Source organism: Fonsecaea multimorphosa (assembly GCF_000836435.1).
Source record: "Fonsecaea multimorphosa CBS 102226 unplaced genomic scaffold supercont1.2, whole genome shotgun sequence".
Taxonomy (NCBI): Eukaryota; Fungi; Ascomycota; class Eurotiomycetes; order Chaetothyriales; family Herpotrichiellaceae; genus Fonsecaea; species Fonsecaea multimorphosa.
This window is the reverse complement of record NW_015971636.1, coordinates 268564-296401: the sequence shown is the minus strand read 5'-3', so window position 1 is coordinate 296401 and position 27838 is coordinate 268564. Positions and strand designations below refer to the sequence as shown.

The 27838-nt window shown below is 52.9% G+C and overlaps 10 protein-coding genes across 10 annotated transcripts; 4 read left to right on the top strand and 6 right to left on the bottom strand.

The window, feature by feature from the left end:
* Positions 1 to 75: 75 nt before the first annotated feature.
* On the bottom strand, positions 76 to 2301 carry Z520_01049 (uncharacterized protein; the record flags this gene model as incomplete). Its single annotated transcript, XM_016771567.1, has 1 exon — positions 76 to 2301. One exon carries the CDS (start codon positions 2299 to 2301, stop codon positions 76 to 78), a length of 2226 nt encoding a protein of 741 aa, XP_016636706.1.
* A 1284-nt stretch (positions 2302 to 3585) lies between these two features.
* Z520_01048 (uncharacterized protein) lies at positions 3586 to 7083 on the top strand (the record flags this gene model as incomplete). Its single annotated transcript, XM_016771566.1, has 1 exon — positions 3586 to 7083. The coding sequence occupies one exon, from the start codon at positions 3586 to 3588 to the stop codon at positions 7081 to 7083; it is 3498 nt and encodes a 1165-aa protein (XP_016636705.1).
* Positions 7084 to 8314: 1231 nt separating this feature from the next.
* Z520_01047 (uncharacterized protein) lies at positions 8315 to 8983 on the bottom strand (the record flags this gene model as incomplete). The annotated part of the gene is made up of 1 exon (XM_016771565.1): positions 8315 to 8983. The coding sequence occupies one exon, from the start codon at positions 8981 to 8983 to the stop codon at positions 8315 to 8317; it is 669 nt and encodes a 222-aa protein (XP_016636704.1).
* A 735-nt stretch (positions 8984 to 9718) lies between these two features.
* Z520_01046 (uncharacterized protein) lies at positions 9719 to 11305 on the bottom strand (the record flags this gene model as incomplete). Its single annotated transcript, XM_016771564.1, has 1 exon — positions 9719 to 11305. One exon carries the CDS (start codon positions 11303 to 11305, stop codon positions 9719 to 9721), a length of 1587 nt encoding a protein of 528 aa, XP_016636703.1.
* A 3952-nt stretch (positions 11306 to 15257) lies between these two features.
* Positions 15258 to 16646, bottom strand: Z520_01045 (uncharacterized protein; the record flags this gene model as incomplete). The annotated part of the gene is made up of 1 exon (XM_016771563.1): positions 15258 to 16646. One exon carries the CDS (start codon positions 16644 to 16646, stop codon positions 15258 to 15260), a length of 1389 nt encoding a protein of 462 aa, XP_016636702.1.
* Positions 16647 to 17136: 490 nt separating this feature from the next.
* Positions 17137 to 18762, top strand: Z520_01044 (uncharacterized protein; the record flags this gene model as incomplete). Its single annotated transcript, XM_016771562.1, has 1 exon — positions 17137 to 18762. The coding sequence occupies one exon, from the start codon at positions 17137 to 17139 to the stop codon at positions 18760 to 18762; it is 1626 nt and encodes a 541-aa protein (XP_016636701.1).
* A 2537-nt stretch (positions 18763 to 21299) lies between these two features.
* Z520_01043 (uncharacterized protein) lies at positions 21300 to 22340 on the top strand (the record flags this gene model as incomplete). The annotated part of the gene is made up of 1 exon (XM_016771561.1): positions 21300 to 22340. One exon carries the CDS (start codon positions 21300 to 21302, stop codon positions 22338 to 22340), a length of 1041 nt encoding a protein of 346 aa, XP_016636700.1.
* A 503-nt stretch (positions 22341 to 22843) lies between these two features.
* On the bottom strand, positions 22844 to 23529 carry Z520_01042 (uncharacterized protein; the record flags this gene model as incomplete). The annotated part of the gene is made up of 2 exons (XM_016771560.1): positions 22844 to 23222; positions 23279 to 23529. 2 exons carry the CDS (start codon positions 23527 to 23529, stop codon positions 22844 to 22846), a joined length of 630 nt encoding a protein of 209 aa, XP_016636699.1.
* Positions 23530 to 23967: 438 nt separating this feature from the next.
* Z520_01041 (uncharacterized protein) lies at positions 23968 to 24465 on the top strand (the record flags this gene model as incomplete). Its single annotated transcript, XM_016771559.1, has 2 exons — positions 23968 to 24237; positions 24334 to 24465. The coding sequence occupies 2 exons, from the start codon at positions 23968 to 23970 to the stop codon at positions 24463 to 24465; spliced, it is 402 nt and encodes a 133-aa protein (XP_016636698.1).
* Positions 24466 to 24828: 363 nt separating this feature from the next.
* On the bottom strand, positions 24829 to 26319 carry Z520_01040 (uncharacterized protein; the record flags this gene model as incomplete). Its single annotated transcript, XM_016771558.1, has 1 exon — positions 24829 to 26319. One exon carries the CDS (start codon positions 26317 to 26319, stop codon positions 24829 to 24831), a length of 1491 nt encoding a protein of 496 aa, XP_016636697.1.
* Positions 26320 to 27838: the final 1519 nt, after the last annotated feature.

The following is a 27838-nucleotide window of genomic DNA, read 5'->3' as shown; positions in this document are numbered from 1 at the left end:
GTACCTCCTTCATCCCTTATTAGGCGGGCCAGCCGCCAGACAAACAAGGCTTCCATGCACGCTCTTGTATACCGCTTAATCCAGTCCCGCAAAAAGCTGGGCACCTTGCGCTGCTCGCCGGGAGCGCGTCATGGGCCCTGGCCCTGTGGCCGTGGCTGTGGACGTCGCTGCGTTTCTCAGCGCCGCCCGTCCTCGCGACCGCCTCTGAGCTGCTGCTGGTGCTCTTTGGGCCGACGCCGCCGCCTTCTTCTTTTGGACTCTGCTCCCACCTCGGGGCTTGCTGTTGTCAACAAGGACGACGACATTGGCCGATTGGGCCGCGCCGTTCCTCCAGACAATGCCTCTGCCGCGAGTGCCTGCTCGAGCGGCTCTGCCTCTCCCTCTTGCTGCTCTGGCAGCCGCAGTGGTTGGCTGCACTGGGGCCGGGGGCGCTCGAGGCCGGAGATTCATGTGGTGCGTACGTGTTGCGGTACTGGCACCACTGCTCCTCAACCTCATCTGGTGTGTCCTTGTAGCTGGCGCAGCCGCCCGTCGCGCATTGAGCTTGCGTCTCTTGGGAGGAGGAGGATGAGGCGAGTCTTGGTATTCGAATGGGCTGAAGCGGAGCTCGCCACTTTCGTACGAAGTGATCAATGCCTCCCAGACCTGTTCGATTTTGTCGGCGTATGCCTTCTGCTTCTCGGCTGGGCCTAGCCTCTCCAATTCGTCTTCCCATTCCTTCTCCTGTTCTTCTGCATATTGCTTCATCACCTCGGCTACCCATCCCCATGCCGGGTCATCGTCCTGCTGGAGGAGATTTCCGTGCTGGTCGTCGTGAGGAACGTCCAACAATGCTTCTCTCGGGATATCCGTGTTGAGACGAGACAACTTTTCGAGTAGCAGCTTCCGTAGCCGGCTAGATCTTGCGAATGGAAAAGTATCTTTGGATGAGGGTGACCTCTCTCGGGATGAGCTCTGTGGCTCTTCAGGCTGCACGGGTGTCTGGGTTCTTGTGGGAAAGGCAAGCTGGGCCGGCGATGTTGAAATTGGTAATACAGCCTCTTGTTCGTCTCCTCTTTTGCGCTTCTTTGACAGGCTGGAGGAGGAAGACGATGATGCAGAGCTGTCTGATGAGGACGAATCAGCCGACCTTCTGGATTTCGATGTCTCTCGCCAAGTTCCGAACACGCTACGTGGCAATTGAGCTGCTGGTTGCATGGAGTCAAGGGCCTGCTGCGCTATCTGAGAGAGGTTGTACTGGAATTGCGCTTGAGAGCCGTTGGGCTGTGGTGGTTCTTGGGAGTCTGAAGTCGATGGTTGTTGGGAGTTGGTAGGCGACGGTTCTTGAGAGTCTGCATGCCATGATCCTTGGGAATTGGTAGGTGATGACCCTTGAGAGTCGGTATGCGATGATCCTTGGGAGTTTGTAGGCGATGATGCTTGAGAGTCAGTATGCGATGATGCTTGAGAGTTTGTAGGCGATGATGCTTGAGAGTCGGTATGCGATGATCCTTGAGAGTCGGTAGACGATGGTTCTTGAGAGTCAGGATGCGATGCCTCTTGGGACTCGGTAGGCGATGGTTCTGGGGGCTCTGTAGGCGATAGTTCCTGAGAGTCGGTATGCTGTAATCCGGATTGAGTCGATTGAAGACGTGAATTCTGGTCATCTTGTGGAGGCAGTGCTTCCGGTGGCGGCATAGCCGGCCTCTTCTCTCTCGGAAAGACGGGTCTGTCGTTGATATCCGGGTCGTCGTAATGGTTCTCTAACAAGTCTATAGGCCGGCCATCGGCTGATATCCAGTGTTCAGCGTCGTAATATGCATTGATGACGCCGCCGTGCTCGGGATTGAAAGTAGTTTGTGTTTTGGGGCTGACATTAGGCTGGTCGAGAGGCACTTTTCTTGGTTCTGGATTCCAGTCCACCATGCGGAAACCAGGATCCTTCCACTGCACTCTGGGGACATGCCAGGTAAAGTCTTCGGGCAGCTGTTCAGGCTCGGTGTGGATGTTGTCGTCGGCTGGATTAGGCAAGTTTTTGTAGTGGATGGTTGCCTGACGATGGGCGGCGCAGTAGGTTGGAAGATAGCAGAGCTCCACTGTAGGTTTGCATTTTGTCGCTTCGTTTTCCCAACCCGGCCACTCGTGGTAGTATGGGGGAATACCATCTTCGTACTTGTCGCAAACCTCGATGGTGCAGGGGAATTTCATGTGTTCAAGACCGCCACCGTCGCAAAGATTCTTCGGGTCATATTCGTCATAGTCATCACCCGCGTCCTCGGGTCTGAAGCACTTGGTATAGCGATACTTGATGACCTTGCACATTTTGAACTAAAGGGAAACGGGTTTCTCGAGGCAGAGCTGGGGAGAACAACCAACTAATTATGATATACAGGGAGAAGACAGTAGAGAGAAATACTTCGACGTATGGAAACGTGGGAACATGAGCAATATCACTGTTGTTGGCTCTTTGAAGCACACACGGCCTGCCTTTGACGAGATCTTTCCAAAATTACTTACTATTCTGTTGCTTTCATTGTAGTTCATTGTGAGTAGAATAGGAGTGTGAACAATAGACCCTTTGACACCAGGCTCGGTGAATTGGTGAACGACACAAGAGCATGAACAATGTCCTGGCCTCGAGTGAATGGAAGCCATTGTCGACAAAGGAAAGGGAGGGAAACCGGCCAATAGAGCGCCGTCAAAAGGGATCAATAGGACTTCATTAAGCATATTTGGCTGAGCAGATCATGTTGAATCACCGACAAAGGAGTGTGCCAGCCTTGGCGGTACGAGCAGAGTCCTATGATGGAGGATGAAAGGGTGTAGTATGCATAGTGGAGGGACAAGCGAGTTGATATGCCAAGAAGGGATTGAAAGGGACTAGTTCAGCCTCTCACGTGATAGCGCGTCGGGCGAGGCGAGTAATCCGAGTCATGGGTTTCCAAAGGACCTCGGCACTGGTCCCGCCAACGTGCTAAGTGTTCTAGTGGGCTTCCAGGCATGTTCTGGGTAAGAATTCCGGCCAAGCGAGGCCCCTTTAGCGGCCACTGCGGGGGATCCCTGCCTATTAGCTACTACTAAGGTACCTCTGAAGAGCCCATCAAATGCCCCTACCAGTGCTACCACGCTTGTTCGGCCCACTGCTGCTCCATCCGTCAGCTCAGCGCAGCGATCCTCCGAAATGAGTACAATGTAAACACACTTTTCCGTCAGAGCAATTAATTTCTGCTGCTTTGCTCCTCCTGCCTCCGTGTCAACCCCATTCAGGTTGCGCCTGCGCTGGGGATTCTCTTCTTCTCACACCGCAGTTCAATGTTCTTCTCCTCCATCTCCAGCGTCTTGAGCTGCCTCTCCTTTTATCCAAGCAGATTTTCACTTCTCGCATTCCTTTGCTCTCCGAGCACCGTATTGCATCACTCCTCGCCGTGCGAGGAATGGAATGTTGGTTAATTTCAATTCTGTCGAATCATTCGCCCCTCCACTCGGAAACTCTGTCTGCTAGCTTTTCCTGCCGCGTCTGTCACCAATAGTGAGCGCTGTTGCGCTTGCGAATCATTCTGGCAGCGTCGGAGCTCCATGACAACATAATTCTTCACGGACAAGACTATGGACGACGCCCATGCCCACCCCCAATCACCGGCGCCCACCCTCCATGTCCGCTCTCGATCAATACCCCCGTCGGTACGCGAGTTCCCTACAAGTCAGACAACTCCCAAGTCTCTCCCTCACACTCGACAGCAGAAGCTACTCCAGACCCGTCATGCGAAGTTCTCTGGCCAAAGACTTTCACTCAGTGGCATCAGCGTCCCGTTCCCTCAGGTGAACCGCTCCGCCGAGAACGACTCTCCTTACTTTCCTTCACCACGATTTAAAATACGAGAAGAAAATGGCAGTGACTCGAACGAATTCGACAAACTGAGCAGTGCATCCACAGAGTCTGCCATCTTGGCCGAGATCTCGAATGCCAATACTTGCCGTATCCGAGGGTTGAAGAAGCGAGCTGCTATACCCGTTTTTCAGAGTTCACTGGAGAAGCCCACAGTCCGTAACACAGGAGCCAATACACCCTCAGTCTACCACGACGCCTACAGTGACATACATCCTCCCTCGATTCCCAGTTCTTTGCAAGAAAGTCCGACCACCATGGGCCTTAGGGAAGTCTCGGTCAACCTTCAGAGGCCTTCACCTCGCAAAGATTCGCCATATTATCGCCCAGCGCGTCCCGGGTCAAACCGTAAAGTATCTCAGACAAAACCCAGGTTCAATTCGGAGGAGTACATAGACCACATCGAAAATGAGTTACAGATGGTCAAGGACGCCATGTATTCACCAACTACTCATATGCCATGGAAAGAAAAGCTGCGAAAAGCAAAAGAAGAGAATGACCGTCTGAAGAAGGAGATGGAAGCCATAAGGGCCTCGTTTGAATTCGAACTCCATGAAACGGTCGAACGGTCTGCTGAAACAGAGCTGAAGCTGAAGCGCAGGATTAAGGATCTGGAAGACGAGGTCGAACTTAAGAAGTCGATGATCCATGATCTAGAATGTGATCGCGAGGAGAAGAGATCTGATCAAAACGCCCTCGACGTCCTAAAGGCGAGAATTGAGAAACTGGAAGAAGAGAGATTTAGCCTGGAGTCCACAAATCGCGATATGACAAAACGCAATGAGGTGTTGACCCAGCTCCTGGCCTTGTCACCGACAAAATCCCACCCCAACACTGGCATCCCTACGCCTAGGCGAAAAAGTGGCCGTCCTATGTCGCTCATCATCCCAAGATTGCCGACATCTCCAGTACTTGGAACATCTCAGAGCAGACCCCAATCTATCGTTGCGTCTCCAGAACTTGCGACCTCTGACTACTTCGGAGTTCAGCTCCCGTCGTCACCGTTGGCGTCGGGTCCATTCGATATCGCTATCCACTCCTCAGAAGCTATGGATGAGAAGTACTCCATCGATTCCGTGCTGGGAGAATCCGAGCTGCAAGGTGGGGACACGACTGCATCAAGGCGGCCAACGCTTGTCTCTAGTTCTTCAAACAGCCCTGATATGCATGTTGGTGGTCATGTTCGTGCAGAAAGTCAGTCGCAGACAGTTCTGCGACATCCCTCAAGGAGGAGACCTCGGAAATTTATGCCTGGCTCTACGCAGCTGAAGCCATTGCTCTTACCGACGTTCACGGCTGAAAGTGGTCATCTTCCTTCAACCTCACCCAACACGTCGCCAACTCGAGCACGACCTATCCACCTTAGCTCTGAGACAAACAGATCCGAACAAGTTCCAATTACGCACGTAGTCATTCCAGACTGCTTGGAGACTCCCTTTCCAAGTCCGGAAAATGTTGATGGTCAACCGGGACCAGACTATCAGAGCCTGGACGAGGTCTTTGCCAGTGACGAGCAAAGTTTCCAGCCGGAGTTTCTCGCAGAGTCCCTTCATCAACTTTCCTCTTCAAGTCAGATGGCGCAGTATCAAACTCCAGTCCCGAACGGCAAAATTGAGCCGGTCATGGAACCTTGCTCCAGCCCACAGATCAGCTCCTGGGTTTCAAAGACAATGTCTTCGCTGCCTGAGGACGTAGGGCACAACTCCCACCACACTGCCGTTGCCATTGCTGGGGTAAGGGGTGGAAAGACACCTGATACATTGGGAGGTGGCAAGAATCCCAAGAGGCAGGACGCTGCCTCGGACTTCGAGACCGTGAATGCACTTAATTTCCGGGATATTGTCGAAATCCCTCGTCCGTTATTTTCACGAGATCGAGGCCGTGATGGAGGTTACTCCTCTCAATGCGCTGAATACCCGGACTCGCCACTAAATCCTCGAAAGCGGAGAAAAACAAGCTCAATATACGAGTCGCACAGCTCAGAAGTTGACGCTCTCAAGCATGGATCCCGCAGTACCCAGATGTGTCCACCAAGTTGCCTTGAAGTCGTCACGCCCAGCTCCGTCATCGAACACACATCCAAGAGTTCTATAAACAAGTGCTCCTCCCTTCCTAAGAAACAAGCGACCGCCCCAACGCGGACTCCTCTTGAGATGCTGCAGCATCGCAATATGGGTTCGAGACCGCTGGCAGCCTTGACGATCCAGACGGTTTATGCGACCTTGTCGAGGTACACTGCATATATCCAGGGCTTCAAACAAGATCCACTGTCTCTAGCACGACGGGTTATGGCAAATGCCTGGCGGTCAAACTGGGCAATGATTGGAAAACTGAGTTGGTGGGTGCTTGGATTGTTCATTGGCTATCGGCGGCCAAAGGCTGATCACCAGGACTGGGACTGGACAAAGTACGATGGTGAAAGTATTGCTAACACATGCTGTCTTCCGGATGTTGATCCTCCTCCGATCAAACCTTCAACCCAGCCTACACGCGAGATCAGTCCGCACCACTCTAGTCACAAGATCGAGGCGCCAGAAAGTCAAGCACGGACACCTGTCGCTCCACCGTCGCGTCCGGCGAACGAGCCTAAAAGTGGCTGGGGCCGGTCATTGTACCTCTGGGGCAAATTCAGTGTAGCGATTATGCTCGCTGTGGGAGGCGCTATCGTCAAAGGCCCGGCTGAGATGTTGCGCGACGCTGATGAGCGTAGGAAATCTTGGAGTAATAGCCCTGCTGAAAATGCGACAGCAAGCTACGAAACTCGGCGCGCCGAATTCAATGAAGCAAATCGAGCGACAGAGGACCTCAGTAACTCGGGCCAAGGGCATCGGGCCAGCCTGTCGAGGCCCAGTGAGACTGCGGATGTTGCTCGCAAAGCTCGAAGTTTCAGCTCCCCAGCGATTTCACCACTGATGAATGGTGGTCCAAATGAGGATGTAGAGCATCGAGGCCCATTGACAGAAGGTTCCTTACACTCGTTCAGCGAACCGACCCTTGGGGAAGACGCGACTTGTTGGAGTGAAGACACCCTAAAACCTGCTAGAAGCGATCGCAAAGGAGTGGCCATGGTCTTCCACACACCAGAGCATGTCAAATCTGCACCAGACCAAACCGTCGCTACATCCGTCCAGCCGCCAGGCGAAGCTCAGATGAATGGAAAGCAGAGCACAATGAATACTTTGGTGCAGCACCTGTGCTGCGAAGGCTCGGAACGCTAACGACTTCATACGTGCTGAACGAAGGCTTCGGGCTGCGTACTAGCAGCTAACAACTTAAGGGGGATACTGCGAAGAGAACAGGCTCCGCTCATTTGTATGATTGATGACTTGTATGATATCGCACCTGTGCATGGCAAATCCTTTTCATTTGCATTGCTTCGAACTTGAACTTGTGGGAAACAGGATTGTTGGCTCGGACAGACGAAGAGCACATTGAGATGAATGAGACGAATGATGCAGGCGATAGATGAGAGATCCAAATGTATTGCAGTTGAACTGGGCGCTCTTGGAGACGAGAGAGATGCGCACCGACGAACAGGTTCAATGCCGGTGCACAGAGGCCATGCATGGCTTTCCAATGCGTTCACTTCCGTCCCTTCTCTTTCTCTTCTTCTGTTCCGTATTTAGTCTGTCAGGGCAAACAAGCACTCTTGACGAAGTAATCCAAACGTACATAGCGTTCCGTACGTAGAGACACCTCCCTTTGATATTCTCAACCAGGGGGCGTCTCAGCCTCGTCAGCCTCGCGCTGAAATCGCCAACGTCACTGCAGATGCTCACTGCCACAGCACCAACACCAGTACATCACAGCCAGTATCCCCCATGCGTCTACATGCTCCGGAATTGCCACAACCCAAAAGCCACCCGGCCGGCAATATTCGAGAGCTCCGGGCCAGAGATAATTGTCCCCAAAACGGCCAAGGCTAGGCCTTTCTCTTGGGTCGGGTCCGACAAAGAAAGAGCCGAGGAGTAGTAGTGTGCACACGGGTCCCGGCTCGACGGGGCCAGGTGGGCTTGACGGTTTGAGAACTGCAGGTGAATCCTCGACATTTGACTGACTGACACAGCCTTCTCAGTGCGTTTGCAGGTAGCGAGCTGTCAATCTCATTCTTACATGATGAGATATTGGGTCGGCGGCTGAGTTCAACATGCTGGCCAGATGAGGTTTCAAGTCTGAGAGGCCGTTAGCGACGTCCCTGTTTGAGGACAAGTACTGGTACACGTCGAGGTTGCTCTGAAGAACACGCGCACACATGTCGGCGACGTTTTTGGGGAGGGGGTACAGCGTGTCCATATGACGAGGGAATTGGCAGCTACTGTCAGCCAAGTAGCAGGCCTTTGCTGTCGAGCGGCGGTAATTTCAGTCGATCCTGGGCCTTCGTATTTGTTTGGGCGACTGACACGACGACAAGAACAACGGACACAACTGATCCAACCTTCGGATCTTGTCTCAGTCCTTGTCCCTCCCACCCTCACCTTCCGCGGGCAACTTCCCCTGGGCCCTCAACTTCCTCTTCTCCCCGACATCCCAATTATGCACTCTCGCGATCGCGACCTCGAGCGTGGTGATCTGCACCCTCAAAAACTCGAGGTCTTCGTCGCACGCACTCAGGGACTCTTTGGCTTTATCCAGTTTCCCCTGCAGGAGCTCTTCGGCTTCGTCGAGCGGGTACGCGACCATGACGTTGGCGCCGAGCCAGAGGTAGACTTGGTCGATCTCGGCGGGTTTGATGACGGCTTTGGCGTAGAGTGTGTCTTGGAGGCTGAATGTCGTTTCGATCTCGTCTCTTCTTCTTCTTCTCGCGCGGACATCGTCATCATCTTCGAGGTCCTCCGCCTCCTCCTCTTCTTCTTCTTTGTTGTTGTTCGTCTCCGCGAGATCCCGTCTCTTCTTCTGCAAAAACCTAACCACCTCCAGCGTGCGCTTCATCTCGGGCAATTTCTCCTTCAACCCGATCGCCCGACGTTCCACGTTCTGCTGCATGAATGTGTACTTGGACACCATCTCCTGGAACCTCTGCAGCGTGGGTTCCACTTCGTCGATGCTCTTGACGTAGTCTGTCACGTTGTTCATGAAAGGAAAACTAGGGATGCCTCGAGGGTTGGTTTCGGTGTCCATGGTTTCGTTGTCGGTACGGTTTCACTTTGGGGGTGAGAAAGAAATTTGCTTTGGCCAGGAAGAGTGAAGATTGTAGTGTCAAAAATCTCAGGAAAAAAAGATGTGTCGTAGTTACAGAACTCCGGTTTTGAGTCTGAGTGGGAGAGTGTGGATTGAAGGACACACAACCTGATGTTTTCTTCCTTCTCTTTGAGAAACTTGGGGTTGGAAAAGAAATACTAATGGCGGCGCGCGGGGAACCAACGAGTTGCTTTACAAAACGAGGAGTGTCCTACGGAATTTCTATTTTTCCGTATCGAGGGATTGAGATTAGTACAGAGTGCGAGGTAGGGATAGAATACTCCCAGAATCGTTCCGTCCTCTGAATAGTCACCCGGGGCTCGAAGACTAGAAGCACATTGTATCTCCTCAATTGGTTTCAATAGTCAAAGCACAAGCTATGGGTATCGCCTTTATGAGGACCGTACTTTTTGTCCAGCGCCCCCTTCTGATAAGTCTTCCATTTTGCTCGCGAGAGCCTCATATCTCTGGTTCCAGTCAGTCTTCACAAGACCCCAAATCTTCAAGCCAATAAAACGATTGTTCTCTCTCGTAATTCTTCATGGTGTATCGTTACACATTCGTCGAGGCTTCTCTTGATATGCCTCGGTGCGGTAGCAGTAGCCGCAATCCATTATCCCTTTCAGATTCCAAAACCGTGTCATAAAAAACCATTGTCCGGTACAATGTTGTACATTATGCCTTCAGACCATCACTCCCCCCTTTCAGCTTTTGCTGAGTCTCCCATCTCTGTCGGCTCCTGTTCATCTCGTCTGCGTCAAACGCCGGGACCTCCTGAATGGCCGGTTCTCCATGGCGACTGGGTGAGCGCAGACTGGTAACGTCTGAAAGAGCAGTGTTCGATCGCATTCTCCGTATGCTAAGCTTGTTCTTCAAGCTGCGGTCTTTCGCAGGTGTTGGTGGTGGTCGATCATAGTTGTCGGGCAAAGTCATTTCCGAAGAATGTGACGGGGTGCGTGGACGGAAGTCGTCTTTGATATTGGTCCGACTCTGAATCTTTCGGAGCCCACGAGCGATTCGCTCCAATGTCGACCCTGACGGCTTCTGTGTCACGGTGATCTCATCGTCCTTGGGCGGCGGCAGTGGCTTTTCAGGGAGTTGTTTCTCTTGAGAGGTGTGACGACTATGGCTACGACTGCCGTTGCTGAAGCTGCTGCTGGTGCTAGGTCTGGTCGTGTGGCTCTTTTGGCTATGTGCAGACTTGTTGCTTTGAGCAGAGTTGCGATTCGACGAACTTCCGGAGCCAAAAGAAATGGCCGAGTCAACCTTCCGGCGGCCCTCCTCTTCGTGCTCGAGAGACTTGAACGAGGTAGAGTTTGGAGAAGGGCTGTGCCCGGTGATGTCGTAGCATTCTTCGATGATGTTGTTCGCCATGCGGACATACTTGTCAAGAGTATCTCGGAGACTGACCCAGCCGTTGGGGTCTTCGGCTTTCTTAGCCTGGTTCATCAAGTTGGACAAGACCGCCGGCCCATTCTTTTCCACCGCCGTGATATACTTGAAGAACCCATTGCGTTGCTGAGTCAGAATTTGAGGCGTCAATTGTGCGGTGGGTTGCACGAAATGCCCGGCATTCATGTTGATTGGAGGATAGAGGGTATTGAGCATTGCCAGGCAATTGCCCTTGTCGAAAGGGGTCAAGTTAAGCTCGTTGATCAAGGTCCATCTTCTCAGCCCAATATAGACCTGGGTGTAGAGCGCTTCGATCTTGCGTTCTCTCTCTTCGATGTCCGAGACCCAGCGCAGAACGCCGGGATATTTCCGTGCCAGTTTATCTCGGTGACTGAGGTCATCTTGGTCGATACCAAGCTTATCCAAAGCTGCCACCACCTCCCGTCGACGCCGAACTTCTAGGTCCTTCAGATAATCCATGGCAGTCAAAGCTTGGGGAAAGTCGACCTGATCTAGTTCGCGTGGAAAACATTTGCGAACAAAGCTTGTGATGAAGCTTGGAGGCAAGGACGTTGGCTGGGAGGGCAACTGCAGTATGTGTTGCATGAGGTTGGCACGCAGTTGAGCAGCCGCAGTCATTGTGGTCATGTTTTGCTGCTCCTCAGCGCTGGCAGAAGACTTGCGAGGAAACGCGTTGCCAGGAACCGCGGTCGGCGACGGAGTTGGCGGACACTGTTGTTGATGTTGAGTGGTAGCATTGAGAGTATACATGGTTCGTAGCGGGATTTCGTAGGTGTTAGGATAGGTCAACAAGTGCTCCAAAACCCATGGATAAGCCGCACCCTGCGAGTTGTCGTCAGGAGAAGACATTGTGGTAGCCTCTCAATGCGAGGTCGGTGTTGAGTAGCTGAGTGAGAGGACGATAGAGTCCAAATATGGGCTTGAGCTCGCTTTTTCCCACGTCCTTGCAAACGTCGCGTGGTTGCAGTAAAGAGTCGGAACAAGAAAGGCTGTGTTCCAATCCCTCGAGATCCTACTCTTGTGGTGAAGCGTCCCGTGTTTGTGGTACCTGATCGTCTGTCTGTTGTTTACGGCATTGGGAATTTGTCAACAAAAGCGAGATTGTGAAACCTTTCAGGACCGCAAGTCAATGCTGCGAGACGACCGTCACGTTTGTGAACCGTGCGGCAACCAAAGACCGGCCAGGAAGGTCGAGGTAGGGCAACCGGAGTAGCTATGTACCCAGGGTTTGGAGGTGTTTAGTTGAATCGAAGTGAGAAGATAACGATTGACGGATGCTCCAAGTCCAAGCAGGCTCAGCTTCAGAGGAAATGTTTGTGACTAGGTGAACGAGAGACAAAGTCCGGGAAAGCGAAGGTCAATGAGGGACGAGACGTGCAGGATGTTGTTGTGGTATGTGCCGTGGCACTGAAAGCAAGGTTGAAGGAGTGTAGGTATGATGCAGTGAAGCAGGAGACAACTGTGGTGGTGGTGAGTGTATGCAGATGTCTCGGAAACGGAGGTCGAGTGTTTGTAGACAACTGAGTCCAGAGAATCGAGTTCTTGAGGACGTTGTAAGGACTGGGCACTAGAAGAGCGAGTGACACTAGAGAACAGGAACGAGTTCGAAAATGCAAGATTTTAGTGCAGTGGAGCCTGGTTCGAGGTGGAGTAATTGTACTAATTGACCATGGATGTTGATGGTGGCCGGACGGCGGAAGCGCGACAAGGGGGGATTCGATTTTCGGAGGCAGGGGGCTTGAGTTCTGGGTGCCGCGCTATAGTTTTATAGGCATAGCTGGGGGGCATGTGCATTCTCGTAGCGAGCACTCACCAAGCCTAACACGGCAGCCCTTAACCTTTGGTACCCAGTGGCCAGGGCCCAAGGGACTTTTCTCCCGGCACTTCGGCGACCACGAGTGATGATAACAACCACTGTATCTCGTGTTATTGGGCTCGCCCAGAGAGATACGCCTATGAGTCAAGTTATGCCCTCCATCGCTCCATCATTTGGCACATACAGTGCCCTACAACTATACTCGGTGTGTCTTGAGTAGAGCAGGCAACACTGATTACAGAGAACGGATGGCCTATATATCTAGGTATCTAGGTAGCTGCAGTAACAACGGCAACTCAAGTTTTACACTCCCTTCCCCTCCCTTCCGTGTCTCGTACTCTGCCCTTCTCCTGCTCCTCGACTTCCCACTCCTCCTCCACCTTATACTGCACATGACACGTATCTACTAGTAGCGGCCGGTGAATGCCACTCTTGCGAGGGGGCTGTCAATGTCAAACTTCGATGCTTGCAGATTTCCATCTGACCCTGTTTGGTGTGCGGTCAGTCACCCTGACCAAGTCTCATTTGAGTTCTACCCTGATACACCTCACCTCTGCCCTATCCTCCGATTCTTCCGACGTTATCCTCAAGTTTTGTCTTTTTACCTGCAGGGAACGACCAGCTCTCGTGCTAAGGATCAGCTCGAAAGCCAGTCCTTGCGGGTTCTCGACTGAGCACTGAGCAGGCCACTTTTGGCATCACCCGACTTGTACCAGGGAATGCCGGAGGCCCACCGAGACAAGCCTGCAGTATTGGCTCGCTAACATGCGGCCTCAAGCCCTAAAGCCTCTTGCTTTTGTGCCCATCCAGTCGGCTTGCAAGCAGAATTTTCGACTTTAGCTTCACTTACTGATCCAGCATGCAGGCTTAGAGTGGGCGAGTTGACGAGAACTCATCACACTCCTCCGCCTGTGCAGAACCGCATGTGCAAGCTGCCGGAACAACTCCCCATCACTACTCGTACTATCATCGTTCTTCCACTGCATGCTCAATGCTACCTAGCCATACTACAGCCATTCTTCACCAGGTTAGGGAGCACAGCCTCCTAGGGGTGGTCACAATGGACATATTGGGGCCTGCGCAGCGACTCCTGGCTGATCAAGTAATATTAGACATGTCTTCGCCCCTCGCCCCTCGTGGCTGTGAAGCTTTGTACCCTGGCAAACACGGGGTATAGGGCAGGCCACTACTACAAGACATGCCCGGGATCATAAACTTTGGCAGACGCGTCAAACAGAGTTGGGCTATACGAGGTAGACTCCAGCAGATGTCAATCCCTGAGTCACGTTTGACTTCCTGGTCAAGGTCAATGGCCGAATACACACCGAATACTTGTTGAGGAGCATCAGGCTTGAAATCCTACCTGTGCTTTCACAGCGAGAGGTGGTGCGGCGGCCATCTCCCACCCTGAGCCATCTCCCAACCCTGGGTAGGTCCAGTGCGCCGGTTGTCACGCCAAAGTGCAGGATGGGAATGCCGTCGGAGAAAATTCTGTGCAAGCTTGCAGGGATTCTTAGGCTCTTGGAGACTTGGACACCAGACTTACGCACACGATACCCGACACGGTCTCGTGCGTCCGCTATCACCCTGGTCCCGAGTGCCTGAAAGCTGCATTCGGTGGAGTATGCGAATTATGCAGGGGAACGGACAAATCGCGACCCTGCGCGTAACAGTTTGGCCGCTAGACCGACTGCCGCGGATGCAAACTTTGGAAGCCGTGTCTCGAGAGTGCCCAAGAGCTGACAGACTCGGAACACCAGGCTACCCCTCGAGGTGAGTCTCCCCAGAAGTCGCAGGTGAGCTATTCAAACAATCAATATCGACCATTATTGATCTCATCCACCCCTCCCGAAAAATAACCCTCGGTAACCTCGCATCCGGGCAAAAGACGGTGGGTGGGATTTCCGGCGTCTCGAGTGTGTGTCAGAATTCATGACGTCTTCAGAAGTTGTGTGGAGTACGCCTCTGTCGAAATTTTCAACTGGGATCCATCGCAATTGTACTCGAAGCAGTCGCTGCGGTGGTCATAAGATGATTGTACTCTGTGCAACCTTCAGAAGGCCGTTGACCAAGGTGAAAAAGGGTCCAATCCAAGCACACATCGGAGGTGAAGGGTCCAAAACGTGAGGAAAAGGCAAGGGTCTGAGCCGTTTGGCTTGTGACTGGGCTGCGGTGCTCTACCTCGTACACTGTCTCGTGTAACCGGCCAGTCACAGGCACAAAGACGCAGTTCGCAGTGCGCTCGCTCTGCTTGCATCCTCTCCCCCCTCCTATCCCCAAGGATCGTCCCAATCTCGTGGTCATCATCACAAAGGGCACTCCTCCTCATTTGGGAAGTCCGACGTTGGAAGAAATTCTCCACAAAGTTACTGAGCCCTTGCGGGTGATCATCGTCATCCACTTCCAGGAAACTATGTCCCAAAGGCACGACTTTTCCCAAAACCCTACTCGTAGCAGGGTTCGCAGAAATCCATGGAACCGGGCCGGATCCGTACCAACCTCGTCACACTAGTCTGTGAACAGGTAGCAAATGTCAATCACCTACTGAAAGGAAAGCAAACATTGCAGATCACGGCACAATTCAGGAATGGAAAGAAACCTGCGCCTTGGATCCCCCTCACTCAAACATCCCTGATGGGCCCCAGCTTACTCACCCCTCGTTGACGGTGCCCAACAGGCAGTGCACAGTCTATACCTATGGATCGACAATGCAGTTGGGAAGACACCAGCCAGCGATATCGAGCTGGGGCCGAACAAGGTACGAGCGTCCCAATCCTCTCATCCGGCATGCAGTTCTCCATATCCCGCACTACTGGGGTCTAATACTATCCTATGTTACAGGCCACTCTCGACGATATTGGCCAACAGGCAGCACTACTATTGTGCTTTGAACCGTAATCGGACACTTCAGCAGGCTGGGCTTGCCGTACTATGGGACGACTTGCTTCTCCGAGGACACTCGTCCTGCATCGTCAAGCACATCCATTATTCATCCCTATCTTCCTCGCCGGATACATTTTGACTGCTGCGATCGGATTCAGCGAGATCGCTCAATGCCCACTCGCCCAGGAATCCTTCTTCCTTGACAGGACTTCTCAAGTCAACACCGTTCTTCTCCGCCCACTCCACAATCTTTGAGCGATGGATGACCACAGTTGCCAATTCCTCTGGGTCAATTTCCGCCCCATGAGCGAGACTCGCGGATGCTGTCCCGTTCACCTCAGGCGTGGAAGACTTTGCCTTTTTCCTTTTAGGCGCTACCATTTTACACAGACCCATCTCTGTCAGCGCGGCGACTACATCCTCTCCCAGCATTCCGGTCCTCTCTCCGATCTCCTTGACTGTCATCTCCTCTTTTCTTGGCTGAACTGTCTTTCTATTCCTGCCACTCACCTTGGCTTTGTCAAAAACTCTTCTTGCATCAGCATCTGCGGTTTGGCCCATCAGAAACCGCGCAATGCGTTCGGACCAAAACCTAATGTATGACTTCCGGCCCATTGCGCTCAAGGGCTTCTCAGGGCCGCCAATTACCCCGCCTTCCCATTCCCACCCGCTAAGCTTGTACGAGACCGCCATCAACAACTGCCCTAGTTGCCGATGTTGAAAGGGAGGGAAGATCAATATGCACGCGAGATTATTCGAGTCCCACGAGAGATTCTCCTTGGAGAAGAACCCCAAAACGCGCGTGCGGTAGAGCGCGTCGTCTTCCTCTAGCGCATTTGCCGACATGCTCCGTTGTTTTCGTCCTCGGGTCTTTGTCGTCGCAGATGCTGGTGATGTGGGATTTTCAGGCTTCGTATATGTCAAAGCATAGTACTTGAATCCTGCCGTATCAAAAAAGACACTTTTCTGTTCCAAGAACAACTTCCCGAACAAACTCAAGTTCTGACAGTAGAGTTTCTCCCTCTCACCGTCGATTTCCCAGACGGCATACCCTTCCCACTCGTAGACCTTGAATGCGGATTGCGGTACAGGTTGGTCTGGTTCAAGGTTTTGTGAGCGGAGATGGCGGTGATGAGCAAGGTGTTGGGTAAATTGTTCTTTTACGGGGGTGTAGCGAAAACAGCACGGGCAAACATAGAGGAGACGACAGATCGGCTCCTGGCCCCTTATCGAACTGTGAAGTCCGCCCAGATGGCCGTGAGCGTGGCCATTTCTCACATCTGCTGTGGTTGAGCCGCCGCCTGGTTGTGGAAGAATGATGGTGTCAGGGTAAGGCGAATAATACCATGCATCAAAGAGCAGGTTTCCCAGGACGACCTGATGGATGTTTCGACTCAGAACCTGTAATGAGAGGCGACGGGAACGGTGAGGGGAGCCATCTTGGAGGACTGAGGTTGAGGTGTTGTTTGTCTTTACTATTGCAGACGGCATCATGGGTGCATCTTCTGTGCGTTTGTAAAGGTCACGACGGCGGAGAGGCCATCGGAGAGACCAGCAAGAATGCCAATGCTATTAGTGGAACGATGGGGAGATGAAAGCAGTGGGTGTCTTTTGATGGGATCAATGCAACTGATATCCAAGTTTGAAGTGTCAAGATGGCTCTGCACTGTCTGTAGCCACTACCGCAGGATGGCAGTTGGGTGGCAGTGGCTAAAAGCGGCAGTTGCTAAACCAGCCAATCATGGGTGGCAGTGGCTGGTGGGAATGTGGCTGCGGATTCTTTGAGGATCTACGACTCGTGCAAGAGGACAGATTGGTAGGAATCTGCAAGGGCGTCGACGGACAATCCATTCATTCACTCACTCACTCACTCACTTCTCCTGTCTTTGTCCATTTGCTCTGTTTCCTGTGCTGTTTCCTTCAGACTTGTTCTCTTTCTTTCTCCACCTGTACAACAACTCACCCTCCACGCTATGCTACAATGATTCTTCCATTACAGCGACTCGGTCTGTTCGCTGCCCTCCTCGGGCTCTACCTCGCCTCACTCGGTGCCGTCAACGCTGTCGACATTCCGTCTGACGCTTCACTCACTTCTTTGATCGCGTCCGGGAAGGCTGCACGTGCTCGAGGAGCCAACAGTGAGGCTCTTGCATACTTCGACGCTGCCGTCTCCAAGGACTCGTCCGATTACCTCACGCTCTTCCAACGAGGAATTACCTATTTGTCTCTGGGAAGGAATCAGCAAGCAAGCGCAGACTTTGATAATGTGTTAAAAATAAAACCCGGGTTTGAAGGAGCTTTGTTGCAGAGGGCGAAGATCAGGGCGAAGAATGCAGACTGGGCTGCGGCGCGGGAAGATTATGTTGCATTAGGGAACCGAGCGGCGGCAGACTTGGCCCAACTTGAGGAGGCAGAGGGTGCTGCCTATCTTGCAGTGGAAGCGGAGAAGAAGCAAGATTGGGAAGCATGTATCAACCAAGCAGGCATTGCCATCATGACAGCAGGTACGGCCTTGTCATTGCGACAACTACGTGCTCGATGTCGATTTGAGCGTGGCGAGGTGCAAGAAGGTATCAGCGATCTCCAACACGTCCTCCAAATCCATCCGGGCCTGGTGGAACCACACCTACAAATTTCGGCCATGTTGTTCTACAGTCTGGGCGATACGAAGCTGGGCATGGACCAGATCAAGAAATGCTTGCACTCCGATCCGGACTCGAAGCCCTGCAAATCTCTCTTCAGGGAGGAGAAGAGTATTTTGAAGCAAGTCGATCAGGTTCAGTCTCTTTTCGACAAACGACAGTTCAATTCTGGGAGCAAGGTGCTGGTTGGCAAGGGCACCGAGGATGACCCTGGGCTTCTCGCCGAGCTTCAGTCTCACGTCGAGGCTCACCGTGCACGGGGCATTATTCATGCAAAAGCCCCGTCGGACCTCTACGCGAACATGCTGGAGAAGACCTGCGAGGCGTTTATGTCGATGAACAACATGGACAAGGCCGGCAAGTTCTGTTCCGAATTGCTCACCTTGAGACCCGAATCTCTTCAGGGGCTGTTGTACCAAGCGCAGAAACACATGGACGCCGAAAATTTCGACGCTGCAATTTCGACTCTCAACACAGCTCGGGACAATCACCCTGACGCTCAGGGGACCATCAACACCAAATTGCACGAAGCGCAGGTTGCCTTGAAGCGGAGTAAAACCAAAGACTATTACAAGGTTCTAGGCGTCTCTCGTGATGCTGACGAAGCCACCATCAAGAAGGCCTACCGCACGGCGACTAAAATGTACCACCCGGACAAGGCCGCTGCGAGAGGGATATCCAAAGAGGAAGCGGAGAAGAAAATGACGTCGATCAATGAGGCCTACGAGGTCCTCAGCGACCCCGAATTGAAGGCCAAATTCGACAATGGAGAGGACCCTAATGACCCGATGGCCAACCAGGGTGGCAACCCCTTCCAAGGTAGCCCATTTGGCGCAGGAGGCCAGCAGTTTTTCTTCCAACAAGGATCCCCCGGCGGCGGCGGACAGAGGCAGTTCAAGTTCTCGACTGGTGGCGGAGGATTTCCTGGAGGAAATCCCTTTGCAGGCTTTCCAGGTTTCGGATAGATCGGGAGCTTTTTGGTCCGGTTTCCTGGCCTTGCATATCATGTTCTTGATCACTTGCACGAATTGATACCCCATGTTTTTTCCACATCAACAGGTCCCCTGTCTACGCTTTCAGTTTTGACTTTACGCCGGTGTCACCTAGGGTGGCAGGGTTTGCGAAAGACAAAAGTTCAGGGCACCTTTCCCATCCTGGGAACAAGTCAAGCGTGTCTAGACCTTTACCGAACATGCAACCGAGTTTGTCACATCATTTGAACCTCTTTTGGACCGACCATTGATCTTCGAAACACAGCGGTCTCTCGGCTCTGTGTCATTGAGTCTGTGATTCTGTTCACGTCGGCGACTTTCTACTGGAAAGCTAACAACGGCCTCTGCTGTTCTTCAAAAAACCCCGGTTATACCTTTTACTAGGCACGGATTACATGGTTCCGTTACTTTCGCGCTGACTATAGCTATCTGACCTCGACGCCATCCTTGAAACAGCAGTGGGAAACACTCTGCTTGGACAAGCGAACAAGCTAATCCAACGCCTTCAGCGTGCATTGTCTATCACCCGAAGATGGACTTGCACCTGGAGGTGCTGCTCGAGCCCGATGCCGTTGTACTCCGCATGAACTACAGCCGACTAGTGGTTTGCATACCCTTGTCGCGCCCCAAGCCCGGTGGCTTCCCGACCCGCCTCGCCTCGCCTCGCCCACCAACGGCTTTGCGTTGCATATAGTCTGAGACCACCAAGGGTGGTGAGACAGGTTAAGGCACTGTTTACAGGTTACTATCACAAACGACATCCGTTCGGCGGCCTGGACATAGCAGCGGCGGGAATACAGCTGAACGCCCTACCAGCCGAAGAGACGGCTGCAAACTTTCACACGCTACTCAAAGGCCGCTAAATCTGGCCCGAGCGTCCGAAGCAGCAATGGCCCCGAACTCATCACATCGCCAAGGACTTAGTTCATATACCTTGTGAGGGGAAGGAGCTTTGGGGTCGTTGTCACATCGGGTCCGCCTGGCATATCATTGAATACAAGCTCTGCTCCTCCAGACTCGACGGCAAGGACAGATTTGGAAGTGCAGGTTGCCAGGGGGTCAGTGGCTGTTTCACAGACAACTCATCCCCTGTCTGGAAATGCTCCGTACAGTCCAGGCCAGCCTGGAAGACACTGAGGCCTGCGAGCCCAAAGCCTGCCACACGACCGTCAGCGACCATTCCTGTGCCGCAGCGTAATTGGGTCATGAGACTTCGGTGTCCAAACAGTGCGTCTCGGGCGTGCCAGCGGCCGCTCCGCCTTCACAATCATTGACTCCTAGGTAGACGAGATTAGGTCGTCTTTGGCCTCTTCGGCAGACATGGATTTTGCTCTGCTACGATAGTGGATGTCGATTGTCCCTACTATCCCTCACGGGAACTCTACATGTCCTTCATTTGCGGAGGCGGCACAAGTGAGTGAGCAAGTGGGCGGGAACGCAGCGCAGGACGACAAGAGTGAGGCACATGCACCAGGGATGGGAGGAATCCAGCCACAAAGCATTCGGGGCAGAGAGTAGTTTACTCATCAAAACAGAACCTCTTGGCTGCTGCTACAGAGACCACATACGCAGGTTCTTACATTCCCCCTTTCCCAGCAGATGGGAGTCCGTCGTGCAATATGTTGGGCTTTTGATCAGGGAGTCTGCGTAGTGAAGTACTTGGTCTGCTTCTTGCCTTGGGATGCTCCCTGGAGATACTTCGCCTGGTGATGTATATCGCGAGCGACGGGTTCTCTAGGCGCCTTGATTGTGGTAGTGGTTGTGAGTTGGAATGATGCACCTGGCCGTGCCCTTTTTAGATAGACAGATAGATGGATAGATGGATAGACGTTGAGATACCTACCTACCTAGGTAGCATGTACGAAATCTGCCAACCCAGAAACCGTCGCTCGCTGTAGTGTCCCCTCACCCCTTTACCTAGGTATTCTTGAGACACACACACACATATATTACATATAACCTACCAGTTAGGTACATGTATATGTATACTTAAGCCATCAACCTCCTCCCCCCAAAATCTCCATGACTAACTACCTAGTATACTCGTACGCAGATTCCACACTCGCGCTCAACGCAAGGCTCCATTCATGTTCCTTACCGTGGGTAGGATGTATAGCTCGGACCTTTCGTGTTCTTCTTTTTCCAGTGCTTCCCGGCTCCAGTCCAAGCCATCAAACCACCAGTGGAGCGTACCCTATTTGCCTACGACCGAGGACGATCTGGATCTGGAGGTCATTTCCAGCGTATTTGACGTCATTGGAGAAAGGGAATAACCAGCTCGCCATTAATTACCTAGGTAGTTCTGAAAATGATGGCGATACTTAGTGATGGATATAATTACAATATTTACAACATGGATTCATAGGACGGGCTAGGATTTAGCAAGTTATACTATCTAGAACTGACGATTTTATTGCTTCAATTTATCTTGCGCGATCGCGGCCTAAATCGCCCCTGATCTTCATTGCTGTTGCCCTCCAGCCTAAACCAAAACACCCAGTGATATCACCATGTCGACGGGCAAGAACGTCCTCATCGTCGGCCCCGGCTTCATAGGCTGGAACGTGCTCGACCACCTCGTCCGCGAAGGCTACAACGTGACGGGCCTAGTCCGGCGGGCGTCCCACGCGCAACAGATCCAGTTCTCGGGCGCCAAAGCCGTGGTAGGTGACCTGAACGACACCAACCTCATCAAAACCCAAACGCTCCAGAACGACGTCGTCTTCCACACCGCCACCGCGGACCACAAGCCCAGCGCCGAAGCCGTGTGCCAGGGCGTGGCGGAGCGGGCGCAGCAGGGCAAGTCGACGATATACATCCACACGTCCGGCACGAGCGTGTTGGCCGACAATGCGCGCGGCGAATACAAGGGCGACAAAGTCTATCACGACAACAACCGCTCAGAGATAGATTCGGTGCCGGACGACGCGCCGCACCGGCAGATTGATTTGACAATCCTCAAATACCAAGGGGAGATCGGCGACAAGGCCAAGATCGCCATCATGATCCCGCCGTTGATCTACGGGTATAATCCGCAGCACAGGCGATTGACCATCCAGATACCGACCCTGACCCGGTTCGCGCTGAAGCACGGGTTCGCGGGACACGTGGGCAAGGGATTGTCGGTCGAATCGCAAATCCATGTGCTTGACCTCGCGCAGGCCTATGTGACTTTACTGCATCACATGGAACAGGCACCGGCCCAGGAGTTTCTCGACAACCCGTACTTTTTCTGCGAAAATGGCCGTGAGGCGTCCTGGCGCGAAGTCGCAGAGATGATCGGCGAGGCGCTCCACAAGGCTGGGAAGATCAAGGATCCAACTCCAAAGACCATACCCGAGGACATGTGGGGGGACCTCTTTGGAGAGTATTCCGCCGCGGTCGTCGGCTTGAATAGTCGGAGTCGAGCGGTTAGATTGAGGGAGCTCGGATGGGAACCTGCTCCAGGGCAGAGGAGTATGGAGGAGAGTTTCCAGATGTTCGAGTTGGCCGAGATATTGAAGGAGGAAGGGGTCGATTTTCGTGGATATACCGGAACGGCTGCCTCGTAGAGGGTGGTGAGACTCGTATGAATGCTGCGGCCAGAAGGCTGCCAAACGAAGGACATTCACTCGGCCGCCCTGTGGTCGGGCGACCCTCGTATCGAAGAGGAATAGGACCCCGATGTTCAGTCTTGCTCGTAGTTCTTCCACCCAGGTCGTCTTTTCCATCTTCACTGGCCACACAAGCCATGAAACAAAACATTAGACACCACTGCCCCGACATTCGGAGACGGTATTCCATTTTCAGCATTTCAAGTCGTTGTCCGTGATCTTTAGCCAAGGATCCCAATGGAAAGTTCGGGATGTTCTCGTTCTCCGATCAGCCCTCCAAGGCTTCTCCGGCCCAACCTTTTCACTCAACGTGACCTTGTCTATTGTTCTTGGTCGAAGTTCAAACAGATCAGAAGGATTTGCTTCTGCAACAATACACTGCTGACTGGCAAGACTTGAAGGGGTGTAGACGGTGCATTCCCGCTCAATCGAAAGAACTTGTTTGATATGTCTCTATTCAATTATACGTTTTGGTCTCCTCTCACATTAACCATCTCATAGCTCGGACCGGCATCATTCCTCATGCCCCTTCCCGGACTGCCTCGTATATGGTCATCAACGCCGGGCCCCTCTACCGATCCGTTGGGTGCATTTTGACCAGTCGCTTTCTTGGGCGCCGGAGTACCAAAAGAGATGGGTTGCATTTCACGATACCGACAAGCCCAAACGCCCAAAGTAATCATCAAGACCGCACTGGAGGCTTCTAGACCCCACCATAGCAAATTCGTCGGAACGCCGCCCGTGTAGAGAGAGGTTATGAGGAGGTGAATGAAGTGAATCGTCAGGGCGAAATCGGGGACGAGTTTCGAGCGGGAGATGAGGAGGAGGATTGGTATTACTCTTTGAAGAGAGTGTTAGCTCAAAACACCGGTGTAAAGGCAGTGGGAGCAACATACGTTATGAACCCATCAATAACCCACAAGAAGCCCACGGTCCAGCCGACGGTTGTGTCCCCACGCACGGTATTCCAATCAAAGATCAAGTTCAAAGAGAATCGCTGGCCCAAGACCACGGTCGTGAACAATATCAGCACAAACGCCGTTGCATAGTACGAGAGTTGCAGGAGCAAGATGGAGCGGATGATCTTCAGAGGCGGCAGTTCGGTAAGGGCGCCTGCGCGGGGAGGTTTGCGCCGTCGAGGGGGCATGGGCAGTCACTCCTCGTTGGTTTTATGAGTAGAGAGGCCGTGGACTGTGGATTGGGAGCGTCGACATTAGCATCGCCATGAAGTTGGGGGTTGCCCTCGACCGATAGACATGGCGGTCGTGGATAGTTGAAAGGTGGTTGAAACGGGGAGTTCGAGGGACGAACCAAAAGATGACGATGAATAATAAATCTCCGAGCCTTGTCACGTGGAAGGCTGGATGGGAGTGGGTGGTGACATATTACCATCTCCAAAATGCCATTGAAGAGTAAATTGTCGAACGCCAGTGACACCTCATGAGGGGACTTTTCATACACCACCAGCGAGAACACAGCTTCTAGCAGCCAGTCTGCATCTCTTCGACCCTGAGCTCTAGAAATTCCCCCATCGCCTCGCCCGGCTCCTTCGCTTTTTCGTGCACGTTTCTCATCTCCGAAAACCATGGCCTGGGGTCTTCCGACTTGGCTGGGTGGCTCTGCCTCCTCCAATCCCTCGCTACCACAATCATCGAATCTCCCTCCACGATCCAAAGACGGCGGATACGTTGCTCCCGACCGCACCTCTCGCGAACAATGCTACGAGTCCCGCGATATTTTCTTCCAATGCCTGGATCGGCACGATATACTGGACGCCGTCAAGGAGGATGAGAAGGCAAGGAAGGTCTGTCCGGCAGAGGTGGCGGCTTACGAGAAGGATTGCGCAAGAAGCTGGGTGAGTACATAACCTGATTTGAGTGTCCCTCTCCTGGTTGCAAGTTCTGCAAATGCTGCATAGAGACTAACGGTGGTTATGCTTTCGTGGCTCCAGATCAAATACTTCAAGGAGAAGAGAGTCGTGGATTACAAACGAGATCGCACGTTAGAGCAGATTGCAAAAGAAGATGCCCAGGCGGCTGCAAAGGCAAAATCCGAGAGAAAAGGCAAGTCATGGTTTGGGTGAAGAGGATACATGGATGTGTTGGGTTTGCATATAGCTTCAACAAGGGTTGCCACAGGCTTGCGAGCATGAGACAGTCACCTCCACGTATTGGCGACGTGGGTACCAGACTTGGGACCGCGATTGCTTGAGAGAGTTGATCGTGCTGGTCCTAGGAAGGAGAAGCGCCACCCTTTCAAAATTATAATGACGAAGAGAAATGTACAGACAGGGCCACAATTGTACAATAGGATGAAGGAATTGCATAGCGCGGATGTCAGGGAACCACCTGCATTTCGGTTTGACGGTGCAAGGGCCTTCTGAATAAACATCTTCACTCGTGTTCAGGAGCACCAGAGACATTCGTTTTGACAAGGGGTCAGTCTTCTACCGCCCCAGCAAACCTACAACACTCCCAACCATTACCGCCGCCTCGCGTTCCCAATTCTCTACTTCTTGCTCGCCCTTTGCAGTCGACATTGCTTTCGAATCAGCCGCCAGCACAGTCCTCGGAAGCTTTGAGCCTCGGAGGACACACTCGCGGATCTCTTGCCGGACAGCGTCGCGTTGACTCCGCAGCGTGCGTGCCGAAACACCTCCTCTTGTCAGGATCTCTTGCACACGAGTGGATAATGAGGATGCCAGTGAGCGCCAAAAGTAGGATGGAAGAGAGGCTGTGTCGAGTGCGCTGAGGAGCAACGAGAGAAAGTTGTCGGAAGGAGCTGTTTGAGAGGGCTCTGGGTTTTCGTCTTCTTCCTCATCTGATTCCTTGTCATCGTCCACGCTGGTGACTTTCTTGTCGTCCAGAGCTTCAACCTGCAGTAGTGGATGATCAGGGGCAGATATGCCGCGCAGCGTGGCTTCAAGGGCCACGATATTTTGACACCGTGCACTTGTCTCCAACAAAGCACGGTCTAGCGTCGGTAATTGGCCCAGAGCTCTTCCTATCGATGCAGAACTTGACGTGATAGCCGTCTGCAAATAGCCCTGCAATGCACGGAGCAGATATTCAGGCTCAAAGTCCTTTTTCTTCATCTTCTCTCCATCTATTCTTGGTGCTGGAGAGAGGAGATAGAGAATATGCACCGCGCTCGTGAATCGGGCACGGCTATCCTCGACTTCTCGATACGTGGGGCCAGAGGTCGTTGAAACCCCTCCGCCAGGGCCCGAAGAAAGGGTGCTCATGGAGAACTCTCTGACCGTGCGTCTTGCAAAGTCGAGGATCCGAGCTTCACCATCTTCGAAAACTCTCCCGCGCAAAGTTTTCACAAGGTTGACACGAGCCAGGTCGGCGCCCTCCTTTCCAGTGATGACATCGCGGAACCCAAGAATTGAATGACTTGCGCGCACAAGCGCACCATGGTCCTCCTTGCCCACTCTGGCACCGCCTCCGAGCCCGGATTCCGCGAGGATCACTTCGAACTGTCTGGCAAGGTTGAGGATGCGCTGCACACCCCTTCCGAGCCGCAGAACCTCCCAGCTCCGTTGCGCGGTGGTTTTCGCATCCACGGCTTTCTGATGCCGGACCAGGATTTCCTTCTCCAGCCTTTCGTAGCTAGCGTTGAGACGTGCTCGTTCCTCTTCTATTCTGGTGAGGATTCGTTGAGCAGCGGCATTCTGGGAGGCGGTGTATGTCAGGATGTCGAGCGCCGAGCGGGCGGTAAGAGTATGAATATGCGAATCGATTTCTTGCAGGTCGAAAAGAACACGGGATAGCGGCGTGGTGAGGTCGATTGTTGGGTCGGACGGGTTGTTAGTAGCGAGAACGAGGTTGTTTGCATGCGTGTAAGGCGAAAAATCGTCCGAGGTGAGAGCGTCAATATCGATATAGGTCGACGTGGCATTGCCCGAGTCTGCTTGGATGGTCGTTGCGGCCATTTCCAACAAACCACGTCACCACCCCGGCGGAGACGAAATAGATGCTGAATCCTCGCTCTTACGCAACACTATATCGGCTTGCGTCGCACTATATAACTGAATCTCTTGCCGTATATCAGCCAAAATGTTGGACGCTGTCAAAGGCTCCTGAAGTTGTCAGGTTTCGCTGTGGGATGAAGTCGTTTCCTTTTGCCATATCGAAGCGCCAAGACCATTGGAAACTTGAACTGTTCAAGTTCGTTCAGGCCTCGTGCAAGGCTGAGGCGAACCAGATTGGTACTAGACTCTGAGTCTTATCGTTATCGCCATTTCCTGCGGGGAGGTTGAGGGTCAAGGGGTCGAGGGCTCTATCAATATCAATTGAATCAGTCACTTGGGCCAAAAGTACCACTGCCCGGTCCGAATCTCTCCGTACAAAAACATCCCTCAACTAGAGGGACCAGTCCTAGTCACACTACGCTAGGGAGCATGCGGGCGCCTCCAGGTTAAGCCTGTGGGGTTGAGCGAACGATCTCGAATTGCACAAACGATGGTTTCTATCACATGCCATTTCTTACCAGCTTAGCTCATTCGCGCTATGCTGGAGGTGAAGGTTTCAGGCAGGTTCGGTGAAAATGGCAATAATGGTATGACTCCATACACCAGGAGAGCTGGACAAAGTCATCTGATACGTGCGGTACGGGGCATCCGGAGCAAAGCGTGAACGGCTGGGGGCGGTTCCTGACGCCTGTGCCTGTTCCTGGACCGAGCGAAGGAGTTTGCAGCAAAGTCCAGCCATGGCCCATTAGGGTCAGTTCCATGTTGTTCACGGCGAGTAACGGCTGTTACCCACTCTCCACGTATCATGTACCTGACAGATGAAAGAGTCTGAAAGAGTCTAGGACCGAAGATCACAAGTCCATTGGATCATCCAACCCGAGAGACCCGGGGCATCCTGCGGCAGGTATGCGGTCAGAGTCAGCGAAGGCGGAAGTGCTGTCAGAAAATTGCCTGCGAGCACAATCTCGGGTGTTCAAGAAAGAGAGTGGCGGCGATGCGGATACGAATTGGCGGGGTATTCCGGCGTGCAGAAGGCGAGAGGGCGAGAGGGGTTTTGTACGCGCAACAAAAGGTGAGTCAGGCGAAGAGATACACGAAGTGTAAGACCGGGATGACAGGCTCGGCTTCGCTCTTAGGCCATATGTTGGAAACTTGATTCGATCATACAAAGGCTGAGCAGGCGGGATTACAGGAAAGTCGCAGCGAAGGTGGTAAGAAAACCATACACACGGCAACGAAGCCTCGAGTTTACTCTGGAGGGCAATTGTCCCACAGGTTCATTGAGGCTTGACAGAAAAAGGCGCAAGAGAAGTCCAGGCGAGGGGCAGTCAGCCATTTCACAAACAAAGGGCAAGTCTGCTCAGTCTGGATAACTCATGGCCTGGTCGGGTAAAGTGTGGCCTTGAAGGAGGGTTGCTAAAGAGCAAAGAGTTGTCCAAGGTTGTGGAGGGCGAGGCCTTTTAAGATTTCCTTCGCGAAG